General features: G+C 39.1%; 2 protein-coding genes across 2 annotated transcripts; both read right to left on the bottom strand.

The window, feature by feature from the left end:
* LOC118320738 (retinal cone rhodopsin-sensitive cGMP 3',5'-cyclic phosphodiesterase subunit gamma-like) lies at positions 1-2,329 on the bottom strand (the record flags this gene model as incomplete). The annotated part of the gene is given in 4 exon segments (XM_035651801.1): positions 1-402; positions 499-533; positions 641-755; positions 2,220-2,329. Coding segments are annotated over 3 exon segments (225 nt in total). The 5' UTR covers positions 754-755; positions 2,220-2,329.
* Positions 2,330-4,326: 1,997 nt separating this feature from the next.
* LOC118320733 (ras association domain-containing protein 8-like) lies at positions 4,327-11,618 on the bottom strand. The gene is made up of 5 exons (XM_035651795.1): positions 11,529-11,618; positions 7,525-7,643; positions 6,426-7,052; positions 6,061-6,329; positions 4,327-5,088 (listed from the first exon to the last, which is right to left on the bottom strand). Exons 2-5 carry the CDS (start codon positions 7,625-7,627, stop codon positions 4,936-4,938), a joined length of 1,152 nt encoding a protein of 383 aa, XP_035507688.1. The 5' UTR covers positions 7,628-7,643; positions 11,529-11,618; the 3' UTR covers positions 4,327-4,935.
* Between the last annotated feature and the right edge of the window lie 222 nt (positions 11,619-11,840).

Raw genomic sequence — 11,840 nt, 5'->3', positions numbered from 1 at the left:
CAGCGGTACAGTGTGTTACACTTTTACACGGGTGCTGGGTTACACAGGACTTCTCATTCAGATGAAATCAAAGAGAATAAAGAGCTCAGAGAGATGTTAAAACTTCCAGGTGTTTAGATGTACTGGCCCAGGGCAGAAGAAGAGTCATTCTTGGGGGCTGCTGTCCAAGAGCTTTTGTCCTCCAGTTATCGAAGGTCGTCCTTAAATGGTAACCATTCATGCTCGTCTCCCCGCCAAAAGAGGGGGAGAACTAATGAGGAAAGCATCTAAAAAAGCCTCTGGATTGCAGCCACCAGGAATAGACTGTTTCCATTTGGCATAAGGTCTAGACAATGCCAATCTGGGCCAGATCGCTCAGCTCCATGTCACCAAACGTCTCCCATGGGCAGATGACCTCTGCACCTGCAGGAAAGGAAGCAGAAGTCAGTGGCTCTTGTCTTTATTGACTACTTTAGAATGTCTTGCTGCTCATCAGTTATTGCTTTGATTGATAGTTACCTCCAAGGTCATCCATCCCGGGGAGATCATTGAATCTAAGAAAGTGACAGAGAGTGAAGTTAAGATGTGCCAACTCCATTACTCTACCATTGTAATCAAGCCTTTGCACTGGTCTTGTGCTTTCTCTTTTCTTTAGACTCACCCCTTCTGTCCAGCTTTGGGAGCCTTGCTCTTGAACTGCCTGGCCTCCTTCTGCGTGAACTTGGGGGGGCTGGGTTTGGAGCCTTCGGGGGCTGTGGCTGCTTCTGCGTTCATTTCTATAAAAACAACAAAGATTCAATGATATATCAAATGAAAAAGAAAAAGGAGAAACAGAACAGAACATATACTGTGTTAGGTTGTTGATGATAGTTTAGCTACTTCATGCTGCAGTCCCTATCCTCAATCCCCCAACCTTTAATTGTTTTACCTCATATGCTTCCTATAATTGGTCCTACTTATCTTATCCCTATAGTCTTCTGTCTTTCAGCTGCTCTGCAAAACCTTCAACCAGCAGTGGAACTAGTATTGAGAAGGATGTCGGCTGGTGCATAATCAAAGTGGGCCGACAACAAATCTCTATTGTTTGATGACTAATTCTGGGCGGAGCAAGCAGCCCATAGCCGGTCCTTCTGGCATTTTCCAGATTTCCAGATGGCCAATCTGCCACTAGTTACAGGGAGTGCATCAATTCATAATCACCTCTAAACCTTCAGATGGGCATTTTTACATTTGTGTACAGATTAAACAAATTGAATACATGTGAATTGTTGAGCTTTAGAGGTTTTGGTATATGTGTTATATGTTTTAACCATGCCAATTGTTTTCTCCTGCTTCCAATCTTTATGCTAAGCTAAGCTAATCATCTTCTTTATCCAAATCCATGTGTGACACACTGACATTAGAATTATATTAATCTTTCCATCAAACTCTTGGAAGATAAGAAGGTAAACAAATAAGCGTATTTCCCAAAAGGTGAAACTTTTCCTTTCAGATTGAAAGTATAACAAGAAAAACATTCAAAAAATATTTTGCTGAACCTTTAAAGTAAAGCAGCATCAGTTTAGGGTTTTTAAATAATAACTCAGCAACATCAAACAAGAATGAAAATAAAAAACAATAATGAATAATTTCTTTCCCTCTGAGACTTACAGAAGAAATGGAACAATAAATAATGTAAAAAACAATAGAAACTTTGGATTAACTTTTGTCTGGTTGAATAAATATTTAACACAAGATAAATAATGCTCCAATGGAAACAATTAAAACAACAGTGAATGATGGTGACTCTATTACTGTATGCAGAAAACAACAGTCCCATTGATATTAACACCAGTTCAGCAGCAGGATGCATCCAGTTCGATGTTTACAACAACAACAATTCAGCTCTAATTGTCATTTTTATGGATTACATTATAATTATTTTCTGCAACTCATAAAAATTGACTTATCCACATATAAATATATGTTTTTATGCTGGTTTTACAGTCAATATGTAATCAATTGTCTCCACACAAAGAGCATGTTAGCTCAACAATCTGTCATCATGTCTAATTTCACAGCAACATGTTAAAAATAAAGAGGAATTATTGCATTCTGTACATCTGGTGAAAATAACCTCTTTTAATAATTACACACAGAAACTATGCACAAAATGCATAAAACGATTTCTGCTTTAAATGTCCCTTTATAATGCACATTAAAAATAACTGCAGTCTGCTGCTGTGTGCTGAGAGTCTCACCTGCGTGGTAGTTTGGTGGGAGTTTGGATCGGTGAAGAGAAGCTGCCTGGAAGGGCTGAGCAAAAGAAGAACTGCAAAACAAAGAGAAGATTCTCTTTCTTCTTGCAGTCTCTCTGTCATGCCTTCTCCCTCAGTCGCAGTGTTTATATACCTGCTCCGGTTGCAGACAAAGCCCTTGATGAAGTTGAGATGAAGTATTTTCAGAGATAATCTGATGACTCATGAGAACAGCTCGTACATGTGGCGCTGCACGTTCCCCTGATTGTCTGTGAGTGTTTACCACACACAAGTCATCATGAGTTCATCATTTAAGTCATGTTTAATATGTGTAACCTTTGATTACAGCAAGGAAAGACTGGATAAGTGTGTGGTAGATAATGAGATGTAAAGAGAATTAAAAGATGTCCCATGAAGGAAACAAACATAACTTAATTATCCCAAAGGTTTTGAGTCACCCATGAACTCCCATGAATTAAACTCAACTCAAAATCAGTTGTTGACGTAATAACTCGTAATAGTTGTTTTGAGTGAACTTAAAATTGTGCAGTATTTAAATTATTAATGATTTAATTCCAGTTTGTTCCACTGAGTCATTTTCTCTAAGTTGACTTTATATCATTATAAAAATAAAGGCCCTGTAGCCCCAAAATTTTGATAATCAATTCATTGTAAATTGTTTTTTATCATATGTCAGCTGTTTTGACAGGTAATGTAATAATTTGCTTTAGTGGAATAAATGAAATTTAAGTGGTAACAGTTGTATAAATAAGATGCATTAAAAGTCTTACTTTTTTCAGATAAATAACACATTTAATAAGCCTGGAGAAATGCTGCATATGAGTGTAACATACTTACTAGTTTCAGTTCAATGAACTGAATGACATTGTTACCTTTACAATAAATACTTGAGTCAAATATTTGTTCATGCCTAAATTGTTGGGGTTAATACATTTAAGTGGTTTAAGGAAATCAGTTTCCACAAACAATTCAAATTGAATTTACTCATCTGACTTTACAGCGTATGCATTGTACTGTAGCACAGATTAGACTAGATAACACCACATTAGATTAGATTACAAGCAATTAGATCCGTCTATAGATTAGAGTACCTTGGCACACACTATGGGAGGCAGATTAGGACACATACTGTACTGTCACTTTTCCTCAGTGAATGTCCACACTGATTGTTCAGAGTTGTAACTTTCTGTTTCAGCTTTTATAGTCAGCTGAGAGTGAGTGGAGCCGACACTGACAGACAGACGCTGCGGTGTCAACAGCAACACTGAGACTATATTTGGAGGGAGGTGGCCGGTGTTTAGATTGGATTACACCTGACAACCTGAATTATAAGAGGTTGATAATCTCAACCCACACATAGATCACTTTGTTTCTCAACACTCTGCAACACGACTGTAGCTGGATCTAACTGGAGTGCATACAAGTCAGTGCTACATAGGAGTGGAGGTGGCCTCCTGTGTCCACAGTTCATGCTGGGTTGTCTGCACAGTCAACTCTGTCTCCAAGATATTGTCTTTATTGAAACATTTTACATAAAATGTTTTAATGTTATTGTAACTACGGTTCAGGAACAAGACCACGCCTCACTCACACATCCTACCACCTGTGAATACCTTAATAAGTGTATATTTGTCTCTCTTTCCCTGACCCCCTGAGCTTTTGGCCATCGCCATCCTCCCTGTGTTTGTGTGGGTGCTCCAGTGTCCTCCCACCATCAGAGACGTGAGTTAGGGTTAATACTTCAATCTAAGGATTTCCTCTTTTTCTTTTTCTATTATAGGAACCACTGGGGGATAACGAAGCCATAAGCCTGCTCTAGTTACATCACGACTCCAATCTGCTCATCCCAGTGGAATCGACCCCCTTTGGTCGCTCTCCTCAACCCTCAATAAATAGCCTCTGGCTGGGCTGTTGTTGCTACTCAGGCTCGTAGTGAATGTGTGCAGCAAATAGTGTCTCATCATGGATGAAGCTTTGGCGCCCTCTAATGGAGCAAAGATAAACTGCTTAATGTTTATAAAAACCACAGATAACATTTTTATGGTCTGTAAAAAATTTATTTGCAATTACAATAAAGACATGTGACAAGTTTAAATGGGAAATATTAACAACATGTACATATAAAAATATTATTTTTTTGTCAGTAGCATCAAAGTTTGTTTTATTTTATTTCAAAAATACTTTTACAGAGAACCTGGCAGTGATTGGCTTATCACTCACACACACACACACACACACACACACACACACACACACACACACACACACACACAGTAGGATCTGGGTCTGGACGGTCCTTAAAGGTTTCAGAGAACAGGTTTTACTTTCAGTCTATGAAGTCCTGCAGTAGAAACAGAGAAAATGGCAGTGTTACACATCTGTGTTTTTCATCTGTGTTTTTCATCTGTGTTTTTCCTTCTTCATATTTCAGAGGGAAATATTGTACTTCTTACTCCACCCGCAAAACGGTATAAAAAATTTATTTGTTGGGTTGCTTCTTTTGCCAGTGTGACTAAACCCGACTCTTCTTCAGTTATTTTATTTTGATACCTGTGTACATTCACTAAAAACCGAGAGAGCACGACTTTCACTTGACACTTTGTTGGTACGTTGGTACAACTTCTACTCAAGTAAAAGATGTATAAACTGCTGGTAATAATCCTTTTACACAATCTGAAGACGTACGGTGTTTGGGGTCTTACTCCATTATACCAGCGTTGCTGAGGTAAACGTCGGTGAAGGGCAGGGAGTTGGTCTGGTCTGCGTGTGGACTGCCGGTCTGCTGGATAAACTGCTGCAGATTACACTGTCTCAGCTCCTTATTCAGCTCCTCAATCATCTGATATCTGTCCTAGAGGATGCAGCGAGTTATTATATTATATAATTATTATATACATATTTTATTATATATACCCTTCCAAGCATGAAGGATAAACGGCATGTATACTCATTATAGGCTTATTTACAAGGTAAAACTACTTTCCTGCCATAAATACCAGTGTGTACATGTAAATCTGAATAAAAAAAGGAGAAAGTTATTATAAGTTAAAGCATTTTTGTAAAATAATGGTTTTCATTATGCCAAATTTTAGGGTTTGCTGCAGCCCCCTCAGTTCCCCTACTTCCAGAGCCAATGGTTGCAGACTGAAACTCTCCTTTCAAGAGCGAATGAGAAACTACTGTGGGCACGAAACGAGCAAAAAGGGGGAAAAATGCTGAACCAGTGTTTGGTTTGTCTGTTCTGGGCTAATGTAGAAACATGGCAGACTCCATGGAAGGCGACCTGCAGTGTCTGTAGATAAAAATGTCTCATTCTAAGGTAACGAAAACACAAGAAATCTTATTTTCAGCTGATTATACACTAATGAAAACATACCTGTAAATATTATATTAAATTATATTCTGTAAATGCCAACTAAATATTACACTGACTAAGCTGACACAAAAAGTGAAGATGTGACTTATATTGATATTGTTAGTAAGATAGTTCTTCAGCATACGACAATTTAACATGAGATAACCATCTCCAAAAATTACATTCATGTGTATCAGAAAATATTTTTGAAAATATCTTTAGTAGGATATGAATGAAAATATTAATAATGTATTTTATATATAAATACTACCATACACTGTGTGACGTGGTGACTATTTGTGGTTAATGTGCCAAAGCTAATATGTTAGCTCGAGTTTTCTTCATTCAATCAAAGCTCAGCTCCATCAGGACTGTTTGCTGTTGATCAAAAGAGCAAATTTGCGTGTCAAAGCTCACCGAAGTTGAACTCTACACACATTACACATTTAGATGACGGAGGAGTTATACCTGTAGCTTTTCCTCTGCAGCTCGCAGCTCCCTCTGTGTCTCTGTCAGCATTGCATCCAGTTCTTCTCCCTGCTGCCGGCGGTGGTGGAGCTCCTGCTTCAGGGGCTCCAGGGCCTCATCCGGCTGCCGAGGGCCCGCCCGAGTGCTGTTCCTGTGGGCTATGAGTTTTAGGTCCTGTTCTAGATGTGCAGACCGGGCTCGGAGATCTCTGATCTGATAGCTGTGATCCTCCACTGATGAGTGTATCTGGTGTAGACGTTTGTGCATTTCTGTTGATGATAGTGTTAACATTTATAGATTTATAGAGAGAGGAAGAAGTCACTAGCCAAAAAATGTAGAAAACATAAAGAGATTTGAACACGTACCTTGTTCTCTGTCCATCTCCTCCTGCAGCTGGTCCTCCCAGTGCTCCGGGTGCATCAGTTCTGCCTCGTTCTGCCTCAGCCGCCGCTCCAGCTCCTCCAGTTGTCCTGCGGGGACCAGACTGGGAGCTGGAGCAGATAAAGTCTCCTGCTCTCTCACCTCTGTCTCTCTCTCCAGAGCTTGAAGCTGGATCTCCAGGTCCTGTAGCCTCCTCTGTTGCTGCAGAATCTGCCTGAACGCCTCCTCTTTGGCTGAGGAAGAGAGGGGGTCTAGGAAAGAGACTGGGGAAGCTCTCGGTTCTGGGGAGGCTCGGGGCGACGGAGACCAGGCCCTGTTTTGTTTAGTCCTCCTGGGAAATGTTGAGGGACCCAGACTGAAGGTGAGAGCCTTCTGTGGCTCCTTACGTTTAAGGGGCTCTGGTTCTGAGGGTCTGGGCAGGGGAAGATGTCTCTCTCTGGAGAGTGTGTCTGGACCGTCACTGAGGCTGGGACCGGTCCTCCGCAGAACGAACTGGACCTCCGCACCCAGCTGGCCCAGCTGAGCCAGATGCTGGAGAGGACAGTCGTCAGCAACTAGCTGTCTCTCGGTCCCACGTAGCTTTAAGATGAGAATGTAACGACCCGTCTGACCTGTGGAAAATACAGAGACATGAGGGATAATAATTAATATTAATAATTATTAAGGATTAAAAACAGCATTCTCTATTACAACTAACAAACCAGTGAATGTGGTCTCAACATTTTCAGGATGTCTTGTATTGTATGTTAAAAGAAAATAAGAGGCGTTAACTGTAAAATAAAGATGGCAAATTCCTTAACAAATTGCTGCAAGAACCCTTTATATTTGCATAGTGGTGTATCATAAAGTAAAATGCTAATACTGCAATACCAAACTGTAGGACAAAATGAAGATAAAGATGGAACTTTTTCCTATGGTGGCACCAGAGAAAAGAATGTAGATTCATTTCGAATCAAGGTTTGTTCCATTGGATCCTCATTAAATCCTATCAGTCTTCATTCAAAGATTTACATGAAAAACATCTTGAAGCTGTTTGTTTGGGGATGTGGATGAGCCTGTGCTGAATGAAAAATTGACACTTACCAATTGCTTGTGCGAGAGCTATGACGACATCCTGGCAGGAAGTGGTCAGCGATAGGCCGCAGACCACTCTGACCACACCATCCACCCACACCTTCAGCTCCATCGCTCACCTTCAGACACTGCCAGCAGAGAGCCGAGGTTAGCAGAACTTTAAGAAATATGGAATATAATAAATGTAATTATAAAGCTGCCCCATATAAGCTAAAACAAGATGATGGGAGACATGACAACATGTAACCTGAAACCATGTAAAATGAGCGATATATTCATGTATCTCTGGTTGAACTGGACCTTGTTGGGAATATTGAAGACATTCTGCAACAATTTGATTAAGTATCAACAGCGCATTTTACTCTGTATTCAAAATTGTAGAAATATCTAGAAAATGTCCTTAAAATACTAAAAACTCTTCCCGCTCAGTACTCATAATGTTATTTACTGAGTGTATGTGGTGTTCTGTCTCTTTAGGAGCAGCTAACAGTGCACAATAGAGAGCGTGGATGCTAATTAACAAGTGTGGAAAAAGATAAAAACAGGGAGAAGAAAGTGTTAACAGTTGTAACTCTTTTTCTTTATAATGTCAGGAGACATTTTGGGTTCCTCTGGTGTGTCTTTGTTGCTGAATGCTGTTGTTTGGTTGAGTTCAAGCAGACTTTAATGTGTTAAAGAGGTATGTGATGCTAGTTAGTAAGGTTATTTTTTATGTGTTAGTTTTTCAAACCAAATGTGAAGTAAACCTGTCAGTAAGTTAAATAAATTGTGAAGCTAGCTAACTTTACACAGGGTGGTTGCTCAGCTGTTAGCGGCCCTATCAGAGAGTGCAGATTAAATTCACACTTTATGTTAGTGGATATAATCAAATATCAGGTAAGATATCTGTATCTGAGATTACAGCAAATAAAATAAAGGTGAAAATGTGTGAGATAATTTAGACTGTTATTCTTCTATTGTATTGGGAACTGATTCCGGAAAGATAAGTTCAATTTTAAATCATTTATGTGTGAGCGCCACTTATAAATCTACAAAATCTGCCCAAACATGCTTTCTGTGCATTTTTCTAACAATAAATATACTGAATTTATGGTTTTCTATATTTCTGTCCATGTGTACTGGATTATGGTAAATTACTGCACGTGAAAATGTGTTTTCATTGTTACTTGTTGCCATATTTTGTTAATTGCGTCCTGTATAGGGTTAAGATTCAGGTCGACTAACCCTTTAACAACATGTTAATGCCCCTGTGCAGATATTGCCTGAATAACCACAATAAATAATGTTGGTAGTAAACAATTTTGCTAACATTTCATGTGTAAACCCCCCCCCCCCCCCAAAAAAAAAAAAAACTCTGATTACAATATTTTTTTTTTCTAATCGAAAACATGTATTTGTTCATAGAAAAGGAAAATTAGCATTTTGTCGTGTAGAGAATAAAATGCACTATTGTTCCTCTCGTGGGACTAAAACTTCCTCACCCGCGGTTTCCATAATATAATCCTCCTGTAACCTTCCTCCTGGGTGAGAGTGAAAGTTGAGCCTGATAGTGAGGAGTAATTTATCATTTTCTCATGGTTTCAGTCTTCAGGTGGCTGAACCAACACCAAACACACAGTTTGAGGGATTTACATACTGAATTTCACAGGAGAAAGAGTTAGTGTCAGACTTTGTGATTAAAGAAAGACCAACAACAGCCTGTTTGAAAGCAGCCGACACATCAGTAAATGCTTCATACGGTTGTCTCCTTCCCGTTTACATCCAGTAGCAGGAGTGATGATCTGGAGAGACCAGTTCTGGCTTTCAACTATGTGAAGGTATTTCTGTAAAGCCTAAAGGCAGAATATACAACAATGTATATATTCATACAATATAATCCCTCTCTGTCCTCACTGATGACCCATTAAAGTGTTCGTTGGTGTGTCTGTGTCTGCAGAGACCCTGCAGCCCTTGGCCTGTATTTACTGCTGCCTTCAGGACGTTTCTTGGTGTCAACCTTGGGTCAGTGGGTGTGGAGCCCCCGAGCAATATTATGGTACGAGGTGTGAGGGAGGGACTCTATAACAACGCAGTCACCAGGTAGCAGATCATAAGCATGAATCTAAGAGGAGACTAACGTATCCTACTCATTCTGCCTCTGAAGACAAAGGTGGAGAGCGACAGGATACATTTATTTATGATTTGCACTTGTATTATACTTTCAGTTTTTACAAAATGTGCCACTGTACATTCAGTATTAGATCCTAAAATAAGAATAACTGGGGAAAGATGGAGACCATGCACTCTTTGAACAGAAACAGCACACAGTAGATCCACTGTTAAAACTGTAATGATTAACCAAGTACATATGTTTTTAAGTTCCAGTCAGCAGAAACTAACTGATAATCACTTCAGATAATTCAGTTTCTAACCAAGCACTAACTAAAGTGATCCTATTACGTTATCTCCAGCGTACAGCACATTTCAAATGTAGTTTTTAAGTTAAATACAACATAAGTAGAATTGTGAACATGATGATGGATGCTCCGGATGTTTTACAGATTATGTTAAAGCACCCAGAACCTTCAGTCTCTTTGTGGAAACAGAAATGCTGAGCTGGCAGAAAGTGTGTTGCCATGAGGCCTTTCAATAAGTTCACTACACACTGAAATTGATCATGTGTGTTGGTCCTGTTATTAGCTTAGCTTTAAATTTCAACAGTTACTGAGATGTATGCAATGTTATAATAATCAATGCAACACAAATACACAAGTTTTAGTTTTCCTCTAATGAAGTTAAAGTCTATATTTTCCCAATGATTTACCCTCAATAGTAAAACATCAGAGCCATGATTAACTCAGACTGGAAGACTGAAAGTCCAAAACCCACCTGGAGACAATAATTACAATAATTAACCAGGAAAAAGAACTAAACTTCTATTAAATATAATAATTTACATACACATGTACATAACCTCAGCATAGCCTCCTAAGTGAACATCCTGTCCGACTGAACTTCAGAACTTCCTGTATTGGGGCAGTTTGTAAGTTCCTCACAGGTAAACAGGTGTCTGACGGTGGAGTGAGTGAAGCTTTGTGTCTGTGTGGTTGAACAGTGTTTGCAGGAGAAGACACACAGGTTTGCAGAGTGCAGGAATGTGGCAGAACACGCTGACATTCCTGGAGTACTCAGACTCCACCCACACATACCTCCTCTCTCTGTTTACTAACCTCCACTCTTCATGGTCGCTGTCAGTATCGCCGTCAGTCTGACTTTCTGTAGAAACTACACTTCCTTCAAAGCTTTACTTTAAAACACTCACTATCAAAAAAATGTGTTCTTCATTTGGATAATCAGGAATTTCAGCCATCTTTAGAATATCTGTTATGTCACAGTGCTTTTTCCTAATAGTTAAATATATTTGAGAAGCTTTTTATTCATGAATGAAAAAACATTTCTCAATTGAAAAATAATAGAAGTGTTAAACTTCTAAATCAACAGTATTTAAATTATCAACTTGCGCAGTTTTATTTGGAAATTTTGTTCTTGAAACTATATACTTTTTTAAGTTTTAATCATCTACATTATAAATGTATGTCATTCTATGCAGTGCAACTCAGGTTAACCAAAAAGTATAACTTCTAAACTGACTGAATTATAGGAAAGCTTTTATGTAAATGTTTATTTTCAGTTTGAGTTTATCTGCAGCTTCTCCTGGGTTTCTCTTTGGCTTGTATTGAGCTGAGCGTGAACTGTTTTTAAGCTAATGAAAGTATTCTGACAGATAAGCAAAGATGCTCTGATGCTATCATGTACAATATAATAATGATCATAAACTCAGACAAATTAACTTTAAGAAGAAAGCCTTTGCAGGGTAGATTTAAATTAAGACAGTTCAACTGCTGTAATGTATACATTAATACAAAAATCACAAATGAAAACATTCCCCTCTTGAAGAACTAACTCATTCTGATTATTTACGATCCAATAATCACCAGGTTCACCAGAGCGCAGAGGAATTTAAACACACTCACCTGTTAGTTCAAGTTTCTGTCAGTCTCACTGGACCTTGTTCTTTCTCAATGTTGTGTGTTCAGGCTGGTGGGCGGCTGTGAACCCAACACTCACCTACGGACAGTTCAGCCACAGGGGAGGAGGAGGAGGAGGAGGAGTGAAGCTGTGGAATGCAGCCTTTCTGGATGCTCTGCATTAAAGGTGATGTCACACTGAAAGTGGTGGGAGGTCATGAAGAACAATTTTTTTCTTTCGTCCACTTTCACTTCAGAGTGAAATATTCTACCTCTTACTGTTCCGCATGTATCTGTAGTGCTGAACTTACTCTGCAC

Source organism: Morone saxatilis, unplaced genomic scaffold (assembly GCF_004916995.1).
Source record: "Morone saxatilis isolate NCDOM2014 unplaced genomic scaffold, NCSU_SB_2.0 Contig11, whole genome shotgun sequence".
Classification (NCBI taxonomy): Eukaryota; Metazoa; Chordata; class Actinopteri; family Moronidae; genus Morone; species Morone saxatilis.
This window is presented reverse-complemented; position numbering and strand designations above follow the sequence as displayed.

Excerpts from the sequence above, each read along its gene's own strand:
- LOC118320733 (XM_035651795.1), bottom strand. The coding sequence starts at position 7,627 with ATGGAGCTGAAGGTGTGGGTGGATGGTGTGGTCAGAGTGGTCTGCGGC. Across the intron at positions 7,053-7,524 it reads AGCTCTCGCACAAGCAATTG|GTCAGACGGGTCGTTACATT; the intron begins GTAAGTGTCAAT and ends TATTTTCCACAG. Across the intron at positions 6,330-6,425 it reads GGAGATGGACAGAGAACAAG|AAATGCACAAACGTCTACAC; the intron begins GTACGTGTTCAA and ends TATCATCAACAG.